Below are 16,417 nucleotides of genomic sequence, written 5' to 3'. Positions count from 1 at the left end.
ACCGGAACGTCATCTTTAGTGCTGGCAAACGCGCGCGCTGGTTAGAGCGTGGAGCGTCATTGGCTGCTGGGGGCGTTTTACCCCACCGTGACCTTACTCGTCGAAGCATAGTCGCCATCTTTGGGAAGGGCGGCAGGTATGCGCTGCAAAGGGCAGGTGTCTCCCGAAGGATGCTAGACTCAGTTGAAAGAACATTAGTTCCTTGATCTTCAAGCCACGTTCCCTGGGCACTTCAGACGCCATGTGCAATTATTATTTGTTGAAACAAAATTAAAAAAATTCCTTCCAGTAGCACCTTAAAGACCAACTAAGTTTTTCTTTTGGTATGAGCTTTCATGTGCATGCACACTTCTTCAGATATTATTTGTTAGGAGTGACAGCAGTTCACTGGGAAAGCACCAGAGAACCCCAAGCATCTAGATCTCAAAGTATATTATTATTTTATTTGTTGAATTTAGGTACCGCCCTATACCCGGAGGCATAGCTGTCAACTTTCGGATTTGAAAATAAGGGATCAGCAGCTTCACCTGTCCACTTTCAGATTTGAAAATATGGGAATAATTCGCAGCCTCACCTGTCCTGGGGACAGTCTACAGCACGGGTGTCAAACACAAGGCCCGGGGGCCTAATCCGGCCCGCCAGACCTCGTCATGTGGCCCGCGTAGCCGCCGCCGACATTAACCGCTGACAGTACTTCTGGAGCCTGCGATTGGCCGAGGGTCAAAACCGGGGGCGGGGCTGCAGGCGGAGGCCGGGGCACTGGAGCTGCGCTGACGGCCTTGGCCAGGGAATTTCAATTTTGAATGAGGCTGAGGGAGGCGGTGGCACAGCGGCCAGACGGGGAAGTGAGATGCAGGAGGAGGAGGAGGAAGCCTGCCGAGGAGGTAGGAAAGCCCTACAGGCGCCGCCGGCAAAGTTGGTGCCGGGACGGAGCAGCGCTGGATTTTTTTTGGGGTGGGCTTTGCTGTTGTCTCCGAGAGCGAGTGAGGCGGCACTGGGGAGCCGCCGCCCGCCGCTTCCCTTCCTCTCCTCGGCTGCATCCGGGAGGTGGGCGAGCGAGCGAGCGAAAGGGACGCGGAGTGAGCCTGAGGGGGAAGTAGGCGAAGCGCAACAGCCGCTCTTGATGGAGCCGGGTTTCTCTTCCCTCTTTCCCCGTTTTCTCCTCATAGACACTCGGGAGGGTGCCTGGCTTTTGCTCTGCCCCCCACCCCCGAGCCGCCCTTTGGCTTCTCAGTTCCGGCGGAGCTGCTCCCCGGGGGGCGGCCGGGAGGGAGGCGGCAACGACGGCACGGGTTCCTGCTCTTCCCGCTCTGCCGCCGCCTCCTCTCAGCCCCTCGTGATGTAGGGCTCCAGATGGAGTCGCCTCGCGGTTTGAGTAGGTGGGAGGGGAATTTTTTTTGGGGGGGGAAGGTTTTCAAGCCTCCTCTGCCTGCAGTCCCGGTAGGGAGAGGCGGCGGCGAAGACGACAACAGTGCGGGTGGGGGGAAGAGCAGCTCTGAGGCGAAGATGCACGTCCGCTGGGGCTGCCGCCGCCTTCCTCCTCGGGAAATCCGCTGCCCTCCCTCAGCGCGAGGGGAAGGGACTCTGGCGCTGAGGAGGGAGGATGCAAAAGCAAAGCAGGGAGTTGGCGCTGCACCGCATGTTCCTGCCCCTCTCCAAAGCATGGGGTGGGTTGCAGCGTGTGGCATCCTGCCTAGCGGGGTTTGGGTGTGCGCAGGGCGGGAGAGGGAAGCCCTCTTTCCATCTGCAGGTTTTTAATCCCAGCAGTGGCTTTCTCCTTCCTGCCGAAGGTTTAGTTGAGCCCCCCCCCCAAGCTGTCAATCTTTTGTTCAAATTTCCCTCGTTTACATCCCCTCCCACACACGCGCCACGACGCAGGAATGTGATCCGCGTGGGGGCGGGAATGAGCTTACATTATTACAAAAAACAGTAATAATTGAATGCAGTGACAATAATTTATGATAATAAAGAGTGGACACATAGTCCTACAGACACAACCAGCCCTTTGAGGGTGACCAAACTGCTGATGCGGCCCCTGATGAATTTGAGTTTGACACCCCTGGTCTACAGTATATCTAACAATCCAAGATCGCTGCGAGAAACAGCGCTGGAATAAGGGAATTTCCAGCAAAAAAAGGGAAAGTTGACAGCTGTGGCTTAGATTAAGGGAGTTTCCCGCAAAAAAGGGAGGGTTGGCAGCTATGCCCGGAAGTCTCAGGGCAGTTCACAGAACAATATCAAAATATAAAACCACAAAATATATAATCAAAATAAAAACAACCCAATAACCCACCCACCCCCCAAACCCTATATTTTAAAAGGACATAGGATGTATATACATAGCTGCTGACCTGATCTTTAAGGGAGAGGACAATCCAATCTAGTATATGTTAAATGACACCCTTTGCTGGACATTGCTCATAGTTGTGGTATTATAGTATCTATAGTATTTTAAGGCCTGAAAACCTTTAGAAAAAGTAAGAGGGTATCCTATTGACGTTTAGGATCGTCAGGACTGCAGTTCCTTAAAGAGAAGTGTAGGCACATTTACATTGGGGTGTATCCCACACTGAACTCGGTGAGTTGCTTCTGATCGCATGGACATAGGATCTAACTTTAATTAGATCCTGACAATACAAACTGGCTTCCAAATGCACCGTTCCAAAATTATCACAACCTGTGTCCAAAACACACACACACACAAATGTTTGACTTCTTAACATTTTTATCATTATAAAACATGCAAAAAAGTTCACAACCAAACATTTCAACATATAGACTAAATATCCTGAAACAAATCCTATTTTATTTATTACGCTGTTAAGATCAGGCACAAAAATAAGGACAAGGCAGAGGCTGGCTGTGGAAAGTATTTCCTCAACTTTCACTGGCATTAAAAATGCAAACCTTCCAAGCTGTGGAGGTTCTGGATTTCACCACCTCTGGATCCAGCCTGTGGATAGCTCACCAGATGACATCACAAAGATACTAACAAAATGGACAGACACGAAGGATGTGTGAAAAATGCAAGGTTCTCCTCTTCCTCCCTTCTACACTAGATAAAATATATGTATATTTACACCTCATGTTTTAATTTAACTTTTAAAGAAAAACATTAACAAATTTGCAAAGCAGAAGGGTGGAGGAAAGAGGAAACTGATATAGCCCTTTTGCTGAAATAACCCTTTGACAACTCCCCCCCCCCTTTTAAATCACAACTGTGAAAATGTATAATCTGGCATGAAATGTGAGCCATACCTACCTTGAATCTGAAAAGATAGAACCTAGAAATATGGATACTTAACTGGCTAATTTTTATTCTGAATTTCTTTAATCTGCTGTTTTATCTGATACAGGGTCGGCGGCAGGGGTCAGCATTGCTGGTCAACTTTCATTATCCACACTCTTTTTTTGGGGGGGGGGAGGATTGTCCACCCCCAGAGCTTCCTGGCTCCGCCACTCCTCTGAACATGCAAGATCATGTAGATGGAACAGCAGCCTTGAATGGTTTTCCATTTTCCCTCTGGTCCAGAGAGAGTGAATAGTAGGCAAGTGAAGGAATGCTACTCTCCCTCCGTTTGGATTGAGTCTGGGAGGGGCAAGGGAATGGGCAGTGGGGACAGCCCTAAGGAGGAGGTGGGTCATCTTTGGGAGGAGATCTACAGAGGTCATCTTTTCCAAACATACCATGAGCTAGCACTGATCCATTATTGCTCCTTATGCTACTTCTCTGCCATTTTTTTTAAAAAAAATCTCATTCTTTCAATCTTACGTTTTAGGATTCTCCAATTTTGCAGTTCTATTTTCTATGTTGTTTTATTGCTACCTGGTTTGGGAAAATTTTCTATAAAAATACATATGCCCCTAACTTGAAACGCAATTGTGAAAACAGCGCAGTCCTGCTCTTGTGAACAGATGTGGTCTTAGTGCCCTTTCTCTTGTACGAGGATCAAAGGGTGCGTAAACCACAAGAGTCTTGCAAACTCCTGATTCAGCACCATACAAATGTCCAGTCCACCTGTAATGATTGTAGGAAGTCACCTTACACCAGGGCAGACTGCTTCTCTACCCAGCTGCATATTGTTTACTTAGACTGGCAGCAGAGTTGCCTGATATTTGACTGCAGTCAGGTATTCCATGAATCTAAGGATAGCTTTTCAGTGCCCTTTTAATGCCATCATGGCATTATTCAAGTTGAAAGAGGATAGTGTACTCTCAGCAACTCCTTCCTACTTCAGGAATCTAGATTCACAAACACATACAACTGCAACCATAATTAAAAAATAAACCTGCTTCTCATTGCTGCATGCATTTCGTCTGTAACAGTCAGACCTCCCCTCCAAGTAAAAACCAGGAATAACCGTTTGTTCCTTTGAATATTGTTGGCATACACTGATCTTTCTATAATATTATACGCTATAAATAATACATTGATTAGAATAGTTTAGGATTTAATCTTATTGCTACTAGGGGTGCTGCGATCAATATAAGCCAATTAGGCTCACCATCTGTGCTTTATTTCAGGGAACAGTTTCCTATTCAGCATTAAAATTTCATATTGCTAAATAAGCAGCCATCCCTTGCATTAAGAAAGAGGTGGCAAGCTTACTTAGAATGCCTGTAATTAGTGGTACTGTATATTTATTATATTATTTGCCTGGTCAATTAGTCAGATTCATGCCCCCCCCCCAAGTCAAATGACAAACACTCTCTCTCTCTCTCTCTCTCTCTCACACACACACACACACACACACACATGACACTTCTAGACCAACAGCCAGTGGTTTTCCAGCAGGTAACAAAACCCTGAGACAAAAAGTGCATGGCATGCTTCAGCAGAAATGGCATCTACTGAATGCAGTTTTTAAAAGGCATTTTAGCTATGAGCACAACAACAGCAGTCAATAAAATGTTCCTTGTAATCTCCCAAGATGGAAGCAGCTACTTTTGCCGAAGCCACAGGGCGATCTTGACATCAAATACTGGCTCTCTCTCCAGCATCATTCTGCAGTGACTGTCCAACTCTGCTGTCCGGTCCTCCATCTACTTTAAGGCTGTTGCTGGTACTGGCTTTCGGTGGCAGTGAAGAAATCCTCCAGGATGCTCTGATTGTACTCGAACGTTGGGCGGTCCTCAGGCTTGCGTTTCCAGCACTGCATCATCACTTCGTAGAGCTCCTCTGGGCAGTCCTCTGTGCGTGGCATCCGATAGCCGCGCTCTAGGGCACGGATCACTTCCTGGTGCGACATCCCTGAATTTAAGCGGAAGGGAGAGAAACCATAGCTCAGTGGTTGTGTACCTTACATTGCACACAGAGGGTCCTAGGTGCAATTCCCAGCACCTCCAGGTTGGGCTGAGAAGAGATTCCCACCCCTGAAATCTTGGAGAGAAGCTGCCAGTCATTGTAGGCAATGCTAAGCTAGAGAGACCAATGGTCTGACTCGGTATAAGGCAGCTTCCTAGCTTCCTATGGGCTTGTAGAAGAAGCTAAGGGTTGCATCCAAAGTAGAGCTATGTGACTCATCCCATCAGCACAAGGGTTTCTCCTTGTGCACTTGAACCTTTCCCTGAGTGCCCCCTAAATCTGTTCTAGGAGTTGCCCCCAACCCTTTGGAGCAGATTTGAGGAGGCCACAGCCCACATGCCGGGGGGGGATTTTGGATGTGCTAGTGCAGTCCTTCTGCTCATGGAAACAAGTGCATTGGATATCACCCACTAAAAAATGGAGTGAAATTGGACCCATCTGCTCACCAATTAACATCCCTTCTGAAAGCAGAAAAGTTGGAACACGGCATGCAAAGCTGCCAAACAGATTTGGAGGGCACATGGGTGTATTTTGTAAACAATTTCCCATATTTAATCAGGCAGTTTAAATATGCTGGAGGAGACTCTTGAGAGTCCCATGGACTGCAAGAAGATCAAACCTATCCATTCTGAAGGAAATCAGAACTGAGTGCTCACTGGAAGGACACATCCTGAAGCTGAGGCTCCAATACTTTGGCCACCTCATGAGAAGAGAAGACTCCCTGGAAAAGACCCTGATGTTGGGAAAGATGGAGGGCACAAGGAGAAGGGGACGACAGAGGACGAGATGGTCGGACAGTGTTCTCGAAGCTACGAACATGAGTTTGACCAAACTGCGGGAGGCAGTGCAAGACAGGAGTGCCTGGCGTGCTATGGTCCATGGGGTCATGAAGAGTCGGACACGACTAAGTGACTAAACAACAACAACAACAACAACAACAATCGGACAGTTTAAAATAGCCCCATCCAAGAGGTTAAATCATTTTCTTACCTAGCAGTTTATTTCCTAGCTAATTCCTCGGGGAAGATCAATCAGGATGCTATTCTTATTAAACTAAGATCTCTTGGTGGAGCTACTTGAACGTTTGTTTCTACCAAGGGTGGATAACTAGCTGCCCCAGCCCATAAAGTTCTTGTGGGGATCACCTGCTCCTGCTTTCCACCAAGTATCCCTACTCTTCACAGCCACGAGCCAAAAAATTCTGGAGACTTGAACATCAAAACTACACCATATATCTAAAGAACATTGATAGCACTTTAACAGTCACAGCTTCCCCCCCAAGAATCTTGAGAAATGCAGCTTACCCCTCAAACTCACTCTTAACAAAGTACAGTTCCAAGGAAAATCCACGTGCCTTAAATGTTTGGTGTGGGTTTCTGCAAAGAGACTTTTCTTATTACGCACCTGGGTATGGGGTCCGCCCGTAGGTAATTATCTCCATCAGGAGGATCCCAAAAGACCAGATGTCAGACTTTATTGTGAAGGAGCCGAAGTTGATGGCTTCGGGCGCAGTCCACTTGATGGGAAATTTGGCACCTGCCCAGAATGGTCAAAACAAAGAAGGTGAGGCTCAGGAAGATGGCATGGTATGCGCAGCAATAAGTGGCTTACCAGCAGATAACAGGTTTGCTTCCCAAACTGCATTGTGAACACAAGCAGGCTCTGCACTACTGGTCTTTTACTGCAAGGAAATCTGCCTCCTAAAGGTTCATGAAGTTGCATCCCAAAGGGGATGAAGCGATTCTCCTCTGGATGCAGTGTTTGGGACTTATTAGTTTAGAGAAAGGGACCCAGGTGGCGCAGTGGGTTAAACCACTGAGCCTAGGGCTTGCCGATCAGAAGGTCGGCGGTTCGAATCCCTGTGACGGGGTGAGCTCCCGTTGCTTGGTCCCAGCTCCTGCCAACCTAGCAGTTTGAAAGCAGGTCAAAGTGCAAGTAGATAAATAGGAACCGCTACAGACAGTGGGAAGGTAAACAGCGTTTCCATGTGCTGCTCTGGTTTGCCAGAAGTGGCTTTGTCATGCTGGCCACATGACCTGGAAGCTACACGCCGGCTCCCTCGGCCAATAATGCGAGATGAGCGCGCAACCCCAGAGCCGGTCACGACTGGACCTAATGGTCAGGGGTCCCTTTACCTTTACAGTTTAGAGAAAAAGCAAGTGATATGCTATGTGCGTTTACTCTGGAGAACCGCCTTGCAAAATTTGGAGAAGTGTGAATTTTGGTTCACGTGTTGCTTCAGAAAGTGCAAATTGGGTAGGTCTGCCTTTCAGTGCAAACTGGGTCGAAATTTCTCTGCCCTCCATCCTTATTAAGTGTCTAAACCCTAATGCATACTGTACACAGAAAGATCAAGAGGACAAAAGCAGGAGGGGCTGGCTTGTGCAACCAGCATACAAAAAGCCTCCCTTTGTACCTTCCCGGGCTGTGTATTCGTTGTCGTCAATCACCCGAGCCAAGCCAAAATCGGCAATCTTGCACGCCAGCATGGCCGAGACCAAGATGTTGGCAGCTCTCAAGTCGCGGTGGATGTAGTTTCGCTTCTCAATGAAAGCCATGCCTGCTGCAATCTGCAGTAAAGAGAGAGATCGAGATCTATTCTAAGGGGAGCGATGGTGCAGCACCTGGGGAGGTTGGGGCAACATAAATGACTACTGTGCTGAGAGTACCACTGGGGTTCACTAGATACACCCTTAGAACCCGGTTCACATCCCTCCTCAGCACCAGTAAATCTTTGCAGCAGCCTCTGGCAAGTATGTTCTGTGAAATGAAATCTAGGGTGACCTGCAAAGTCTGCAGCTTTCCTTAAACACGTTTTTCTTGCAGGTGCATGGAATTCCCCCCTTTGGGAGGGGGAATTTGCTTCCAGACTATGTTAATGGAACAAGTCTCATGCGCCCCCCCAAATGCAAACCAATGCAGCCTCCACAACAGAACAGCAAATCAAGACACCAGCTGGCCCTTCTAGTATGCAACAGTTGTATATATGTTGCTATATTAAATTGCTTTGGGATGCCTCATGGGAAGCCAGTTAATAAATGAAATAAATAATAATTTACAGAAGGGCAAGTGAACATGGTTCTCCTCACTGCACCATTTTACCCTTACAACAACCCTGTAAGGTGAGGTGCCAAATCATGGGCTGGCTGATAAATAACACCTTCTCTTCCCACAGTGCAGTCATTGAATACTTCTAAAGCTTCAGTCAACTGCAGCTTGCTGTACCGTCCAAACCCCAAAGAACTATGTTCATTCTCAACTATGGTGAGAGTCAAATAAGCCAACTTCAAACCCAGAAACAGCATTATAAACCCAGTTGAAAGTATAACTACTTGTACCCAAAGATGCCAGTAGTACGCGTGAAAAGGATTTAGGGGTCTTAGTAGACCACAAGCTTAGCAAGAGTCAACAGTGGGATGCAGCGACAAAAAACACTAATGCTATTCTACAAAAGTACAGTATAGTACCACTGTATATTGCCTTGGTCAGACCACACCTGGCATACTGTGTTCAATTCGGGGCACCACAATTTAAGAATGATGTTGACAAGCTGAATGAATGCAGAGGACAGCAACCATGATCAAGGGTCTGGAAACCAAGCCTTATAAGGAACAGTTGAGGGAGTTGGGTATGCTTAGTCTGGAAAAGAGGAGACTGAGAGCCGATATGATAGTCATCTTCAAATATCATAAGGGTTGTCACATGAAAGGAGCAATCTTGTTTTCTCCTGCTCTGGAGGGTAGGACTCGAACCAATGGCTTCAAGTTACAATAAAGAAGATTCTGACAACATCAGAAAGAACTTTCTGACCTTAAGAGCTGTTTGACAGTGGAACAGTCTCCCTCGGAAGGTTGTGGACTTTCCTTCCTTGGAGGTTTTTAAGCAGAGGTTGGATGGCCATCTGTCATGGATGCTTGAGCTGAGATTCCTGCATTACAGGGGGTGGGACTAGATGACAACTCTACAATTCTACGATTCTACACCCTGAGACTGGCTTGTCGAAAGCCATGTAATGTCATGGGTGAGGCGAGATTTCGATTCAAAACTTCCTGGTCCGGAGATTCACGTTGAGAGCAATTATCGGACGACATGGCTCTGGGGCTCTGCAGAGACCTGAAGCCAAGGGGTTAACTGTCAGCCCCACCAACCTTAGCAAGACAGATGGCACCCTGGGCACACCTGCTCTTTTGATGGACTGGTTTTGGTGGAGGGAGGGAGAGCACAGACCACAGTGACAAAGGCCTCCTTGTTCCGCAACGGAGGGAGACCCAGAGGAAGGAAATAGCCGTGGACCCGTTCCAGGTCTCCTACTTCCTTAGGAGTCAATGCAAACAAACAAAGCACACTAGGCAGATTTGCATATTCAAATCTGCATCACTGCAGGGCACAATGGGTTCTCACAACCATGGCCCAACCCTCTCACATCCCTAGAGATTAAATGCAACGAAACCCCACCAAACAAGAGGTGTCTGGCTGTTAGGAACCCCCGTCTTGATCACTGGAGGGTCTCTAAACCTAGGAACTCTCACGCCTGCAGGGTTGGGGGAAGGAATCTGTGGCCCTTCAGATGTCACAGGACTCCAACTCCCAGCAACCATTGTGGCTGGCATGGCCCAATGACCCACATATAACTAAAGACCTGTTGGGCAGCTTCTTTGGCCCTGCCACAGGTGGAACAATCCTCGTAGACTGTTTTGCGCAGTGAGCGAAACATATTGCCGCCATAAGAATCTAGGGTACAACTGCATTTGGAAGCCTCTGCACAGTTCTGGCCACCTGACCTCAAAAAGCTGGGCAAGACGCCCAAAAGCACCACACCAGCAGGCTGGCAGAGAAGTGGCGCCAGTAGCAGTACCGGCTTCCGGCAAGAACTCGCCAGAACTTGCCACTGCCACTTTGCGAGTGCCGCAACACAAACCAGGTAAGGGAGGCTTGGGCAGAAGTGGGATGGCAAGGTGGCACCTTCCTGCTTCGCCTCAGGTGGTGAAACGGGGCATTGCCCCTGTCCAGAAGGATATTGCAGAGTCGGAAAAGGTTCAGAAAGGGGCGCCCAAAATGATTGACACCTTATAAAGAAAGGCTGCAGCACAGGGGACTTTTTAGTAGCCAGACTGAATTTAGTGTCAGCTGAATAATTCAAGAGCTGGAATAGCTCAGTTTGTGAAGCATGAGGCTCTTAAGCTCAACGTCGTGGGTTTCAGCCCCATGTCAGGTGAAAGATTCCTGCATGGCTGGACTAGACGACTTGTGGTCCCTTCCAACTCTGCAATTCTATGATTCTATGCAGTTTTGCAGGAGCTCCTTGGCTGCCCAGGATGGAGGGCAGGTGTGGAATTCTAGCCCTGCAGAGAGGGAACAAAGGCCCCATTGGGTTGAGTCACCTTGGGTCAGGCTTTAAAAAAGTCTCTCTTACCTATAGCTATGAGAGGACAGACATGGGAGGAATGAAAGGAAGTCCTTTCCCACACAGTGCGTAGCTAAAGCTACAGAACTTGCTGCCACAGGAGGCAGGGAGGGCCAGCGACTTCAAACAAGGATGAGGCAAATTCATTGAGAAGAGGGCTATCAAGGGCTTCCAAATCCCAGTTCCTGCAGACCACAGGAGAGGAGAGATGCTCCTGCAACCAAGTACTACTTGTGGGTTTGTCACAAGCATTGGTTGGCCACTGTGAGAAGAGGGTGCTAGACTAGATGAGCTCCTCTTGGCCTGATCCATCAGGTTACACTCACCTGGGCAGAGAAGTCTATCAAAACCGGGAGCCGCTGCTTGTGACCCTCGTCACTCTTCAGGAAATCCAGCAAACTACCTGCGGAGAGGAAAGAAACTCAGGGCGTAGTCCATTGTGTTCTTCAGAGGGGGCCAGATCTTCCATTAGGAAGGGACCCATTGCTCAGCGGAGCAGCACATAATAATAATGATGATGATGATGATGATAACAATAATTTTATTATTTATACCCCGTCCATCTGGCTGGGTTTCCCCAGCCACTCTGGGTGGCTTCCAACAGAATATTAAAATACAACAGTCTATTAAACATTAAAAGCTTCCCTAAACAGGGCTGCCTTCAGATGTCTTCTAAAAAGTCTGGTAGTTGTTTTTCTCTTTGACATCTGGTGAGAGGGCATTCCACTGCTGAAATGCCGGACAGGGGCTGGCGGTGAGTCTGCCCCAGGCACTCCGATGTGCCTCTCCCTGGCTGCCCAGTTAAGAGCAGACCAGTGGCACGGTGATATGCGACTGTCTTCCGTGTCCATGAAGAACAGCCCACACAGATAAAGAGAGCCATAAAGTAGATCTGCAACTACTTTATTAAGGGCTATATACAAAATAAAATTCAGAGCTCAACATCTTGCTTCCAGTCACATCGAGAGCCAGAAGCGAAAGTAAGAGAATACAATAACATCACGCGGGGAGAAAGGAGATAAACCAGGCATCCCCAAACTTCGGCCCTCCAGATGTTTTGGACTACAATTCCCATCATCCCTGACCACTGGTCTTGTTAGCTAGGGATCATGGGAGTTGTAGGCCAAAACATCTGGAGGACCACAGTTTGGGGATGCCTGAGATAAACACACACTTCCTTTCTCACGCTGAAGGCAGACCTCTCATGTGACAAATAGCAGTCTTAGTACCCCCTCCTGCTTCACAGCTCGGAGTACAAATATCCCAACATCCACAGGGCGGGTGCCACTACCGAGAAGGCCTTCTGCCTGGTTCCCTGTAACTTGGCTTCTCACAGCGAGGGAACTGCCAGAAGGCCCTCGGCACCGGACCTCATTCCCTGGGCTGAACGATGGGGGTGGAGACGCTCCTTCAGGTATACTGGACCGAGGCCGTTTAGGGCTTTAAAGGTCAGCACCAACACTTTGAATTGTGCTTGGAAACGTACTGTGAGCCAATATAGGTCTTTCAGGACTGGTGTTATGTGGTCTCGGCGGCCGCTCCCAATCACCAGTCTAGCTGCCACAGTTCCCAGGCTCATGTAGACATGGGCTGTCTGGATGCTCAGAGACACTGGCTTACCCCACCCTGTCTCCCTACAATCAGCCTTTCCCAGGGGCTGATGGGAGTTGTAGTCCAAAACTGCTGGACTGCCCTATATCATAATTAGCACCAAAGAGTTTTGCTGGGACGTCTGGTAAGGTGGCCTCTCAATTATGCTGCCTACTCTTCTGCACCTGGACTCCGGAGTAATATCCTCTGATCCAGAGGGGCTTTACTCCCACCTTAGAGATAAAAGCACTTTCATAATATCTGACTTCAAATATCTTAAGGACTGTTGCATGGAAGACCGAGAAAGCTTGTTTTCTGCTGCTCTAGAGGGCAGGACCTGAACCAATACTTTCCAGTTACGAGAAAGTAGATTCTGACTCAGCATCAGGAAGGACTTTCTGACAGCAAGAGCCGTCAGACAGCGGAATGGGCTCCCTCAGAAGGCGGTGGACTCTCCTTCCTTGGAGGTTTCTAAGCAGAGGTTGGGGGGGGGGAAGCACCTGTCAGGGATGCTTTAGCTGCGATTCCTTTATTGCAAGGGGGTTGGACTAGAAGACCCTCGGGGTCCCTTTCAACCCTGCCATTCCATTCCCTTCTTCCTCCTCGTTCCCAGGCTGCATCTGACTCCCCACCCAGCTATCTCTTCCTCCCAGCTGTGTGCTGCATCCTGAGCAACCTCTGTGGCATGTGGCAGTCGTGTCCTAGGAGCGGACGGCGCCTCCGCAGAATGCTGCTAAATTGTACCAGCCCTGCAGATGCTGGGGACAGCAAGGAAGGCTGCCTGCTGCCGAGAACAAGGCAATAACTCCAATTCTTAAGGAACTCGGGTTTCATGTCGTTTTTTAAAAAAAACGTTTCTAGCCTTCTTGATTGGGATGAGAAGGCTGAAAACAGATAGAGGACGAGTGAAAAAGGTATTGTTGGGCAGGTGTCTTTTGCGAAAGCCTCCTTTTGGGGATAGAAGCTTGCTGTAGTGTAGAACAGGCTTCACCAACCTGGCAGCCTCCAGATGTTCTGGGTGAGTCTGTAGCCCCAAACATCTGGAGAGCACCAGGTTGGCCAAGGCTGCTGAGGAACCTTCCGCTCCTTCCTGCGTCTCACCTTTCTCCATGTATTCGGTGATGATGTAAATGGGCTCCTCCTTGGTCACGACGGCATGCAGCTTGACCAGCTTGTCGTGCTGCAAGGTCTTCATGATGTTGGCTTCTTCCAGGAAGGCTTCCACAGACATGCTCCCTGGCTTCATAGTTTTGACGGCCACTTTTGTGTGCATGTTGTAGGTGGCTGGAGAGGAGAGACGGGGCTGTTTCCAGAGCGACAGAATCACAGAGCATCGTCCATTCCAACGCCCTGCAATGCAGGAATCCTTTTGCCCAACGTGGGGCTCAAACCCATGACCCTGGGGTCAAGGGTCTAATGCTTTACCAAGTGAGCTATCCATTATGGAAAACAGAACTATCCATCACCATATCCAGGGCAACCATGTGAGACTCAAAACACTATCCTAGCTCATGTCCTGCCCTACAGAGGCAGGGATGTTGTGCAGTCTGTGATTTCCAGGCAAGCACGGGGTGCGGTGTCAAAGCAGAATGTGGCATGGGCTATGGAATTCTTCAGCTTTAGCTAAGAACAGTTTCTAGACTAAAACAGCAGGCCCCCAAAGCCTACGGGCATTATTTGGCAAGACCCAGTGTCAGAAACATCCTGCATCAAGAAAGCTAGCACATCAGGAAGCACGGTTCCAGACTCTCCTGGGGTTTCTTCATGAACATATGGAATTGGCTGCAACCAATGGAGGATTAGCAAATGGAGCCTCCATGTTCAGAGGCAGCATAACTCTGCTTCCCAGAAGCCCACTTGGCTGGCCATCACAGGTGTGAGGTTTTTGTGGCTACTCTTAAGTAATGACGCTCCACGCCTGCTTGTCTTAAGGTGTTTATTATGGTGCATTCTATTTACAGTGCAAAGTCTATGGAAAACATGTCTGCTTAGTCCGAGTCAGAACCTTGCAATGGCTTCTTTCTGTTTCGCTCCCAACATAACAGCTTGGGAACCCCAAAGCGCCTCCCCCTTGTCCTACGGGGTGCCTTTCGCTTCAATTCAGGTGTTGGGGAGAAGGGCTGTCCTTCTGACTGCTTTCCCTTCATTTCCTGCCCCTCTGCCTCCCTCTCTACTTGGAGTTGAGGCTCTTTGATGCTGCTGGAGCCTTGTCCCTCACTCTTTGCTTCCTGCCTCCTGTAATCTGATCCGCTGCTGGACTTACTGCTCTGAGAGGAACTTGATCTGATGACAGGTAGGTAGCCGTGTTGGTCTGGGTCGAAGTAAAATAAAAAAATTCCTTCAGTAGCACCTTAAAGACCAACTAAGTTTTTATTTTGGTATGAGCTTTCGTGTGCATGCACACTTCTTCAGATACAGTGAAATAGAAGTCCCCAGGCACTTATGTAGAGAAGGGGTGGGGAGGGGTGGGGAGGGGGAGGGGGATCACTCAGAAGCGTGGTGGAAATGGGTGATTGACTGACTGATAGCTGTTGATGACCGAAAACGACTGCAAATGGTTTTGCATGAAAAAGCAAGGGTTGAGATGGCTGAAGATCGCTTATCATGTATAATGAGATAAGAATCCGATATCTCTGTTCAAACCAGGTCCCTCCATGGTTTTGAGCTTGGTGATAAGTTGTAATTCAGCAACTTCTCTTTCCAGTCTATTTCTGAAATTCTTTTGTAGTAAGACAGCTACTTTGAGATCTTGTATAGAATGTCCTGGGAGATTGAAGTGTTCTCCTACTGGTTTTTCTGTCTTCTGGTTCCTGATGTCAGATTTATGTCCATTTATCCTTTGGCGTAGGGTTTGGCCTGTTTGTCCAATATAGAGAGCTGAAGGGCACTGTTGGCATTTGATGGCATACACAATGTTAGAGGATGAGCAATTAAATAGTCCTGAGATGGTATGTTGGATGTTGTTGGGGCCAGTAATGGTGTTGTCTGGGTGTATGTGGCAGCAAAGTTGGCATCTGGGTTTATTGCAGGCTCTGGTACCAGTGTCCATGTTAAGTCTGGTGGTTGTATTATTGTGGGTGAGGGGTTGTTTAAGATTGGGTGGCTGTCTGTAGGCAATGAAAGGTCTTCCTCCCAGAGCTTGAGAAAGGGAGCTGTCATTGTCCAGGAGAGGCTGTAGATCTCTGATGATGCGTTGTACTGTTTTAACTTGGGAGCTGTATGTGATGACTAGTGGTGTTCTGTTATTTTCTTTTTTGGGTCTGTCTTGCAGCAGGTTCTCTCTAGGTATCTGTCTGGCTCTGTTGATCTGTTGTTTAACTTCATCAGGTGGATATTTTAGTTCTAAGTGGCAGAGTTTGGTAGCAAAGTCCGCTGTGGTTTTATCTGAAATGGTGCTCACCTAAGAGATCTACAGCAAACCTTTTTAGAACTAAAATATCCACCCAATCTTAAACAACCCCTCACCCACATTAATACAACCACCAGACTTAACATGGACACTGGTACCAGAGCCTGCAATAAACCCAGATGCCAACTTTGCTGCCACATACACCCAGACAACACCATTACTGGCCCCAACAACATCCAACATACCATCTCAGGACTATTTAATTGCTCATCCTCTAACATTGTGTATGCCATCAAATGCCAACAGTGCCCTTCAGCTCTCTATATTGGACAAACAGGCCAAACCCTACGCCAAAGGATAAATGGATATAAATCTGACATCAGGAACCAGAAGACAGAAAAACCAGTAGGAGAACACTTCAATCTCCCAGGACATTCTATACAAGATCTCAAAGTAGCTGTCTTACTACAAAAGAATTTCAGAAATAGACTGGAAAGAGAAGTTGCTGAATTGCAACTTATCACCAAGCTCAAAACCATGGAGGGACCTGGTTTGAACAGAGATATCGGATTCTTATCTCATTATACATGATAAGCGATCTTCAGCCATCTCAACCCTTGCTTTTTCATGCAAAACCATTTGCAGTCGTTTTCGGTCATCAACAGCTATCAGTCAGTCAATCACCCATTTCCACCACGCTTCTGAGTGATCCCCCCTCCCCCTCCCCACCCCTCCCCACCCCTTCTCTACATAAGTGCCTGGGGACTTC

General features: G+C 48.2%; 1 protein-coding gene across 2 annotated transcripts in view; it reads right to left on the bottom strand.

The window, feature by feature from the left end:
* Nucleotides 1-2,707: 2,707 nt before the first annotated feature.
* The window catches only part of HCK (HCK proto-oncogene, Src family tyrosine kinase), a 29,018-nt gene continuing 15,308 nt past the window's right edge, over nt 2,708-16,417 (bottom strand). For both annotated transcript variants that reach the window (XM_035123652.3, XM_060277388.2), the window contains exons 9-13: nt 13,401-13,583; nt 11,036-11,112; nt 7,722-7,875; nt 6,710-6,841; nt 2,708-5,251 (exon numbers count right to left, since the gene is read on the bottom strand). In XM_035123652.3, the coding sequence (XP_034979543.1) occupies nt 5,049-5,251; nt 6,710-6,841; nt 7,722-7,875; nt 11,036-11,112; nt 13,401-13,583 (749 nt within the window). In that variant the 3' untranslated portion in view covers nt 2,708-5,048. The remainder of the gene's footprint in view (nt 5,252-6,709; nt 6,842-7,721; nt 7,876-11,035; nt 11,113-13,400; nt 13,584-16,417) is intronic.

The sequence above is a fragment of the Zootoca vivipara genome, chromosome 7, assembly GCF_965207765.1.
Source record: "Zootoca vivipara chromosome 7, rZooViv2.hap1.1, whole genome shotgun sequence".
NCBI lineage: Eukaryota > Metazoa > Chordata > Lepidosauria > Squamata > Lacertidae > Zootoca > Zootoca vivipara.
Note: the sequence above shows the minus strand (reverse complement) of the source record. Positions and strands in the feature narration are given on the sequence as shown.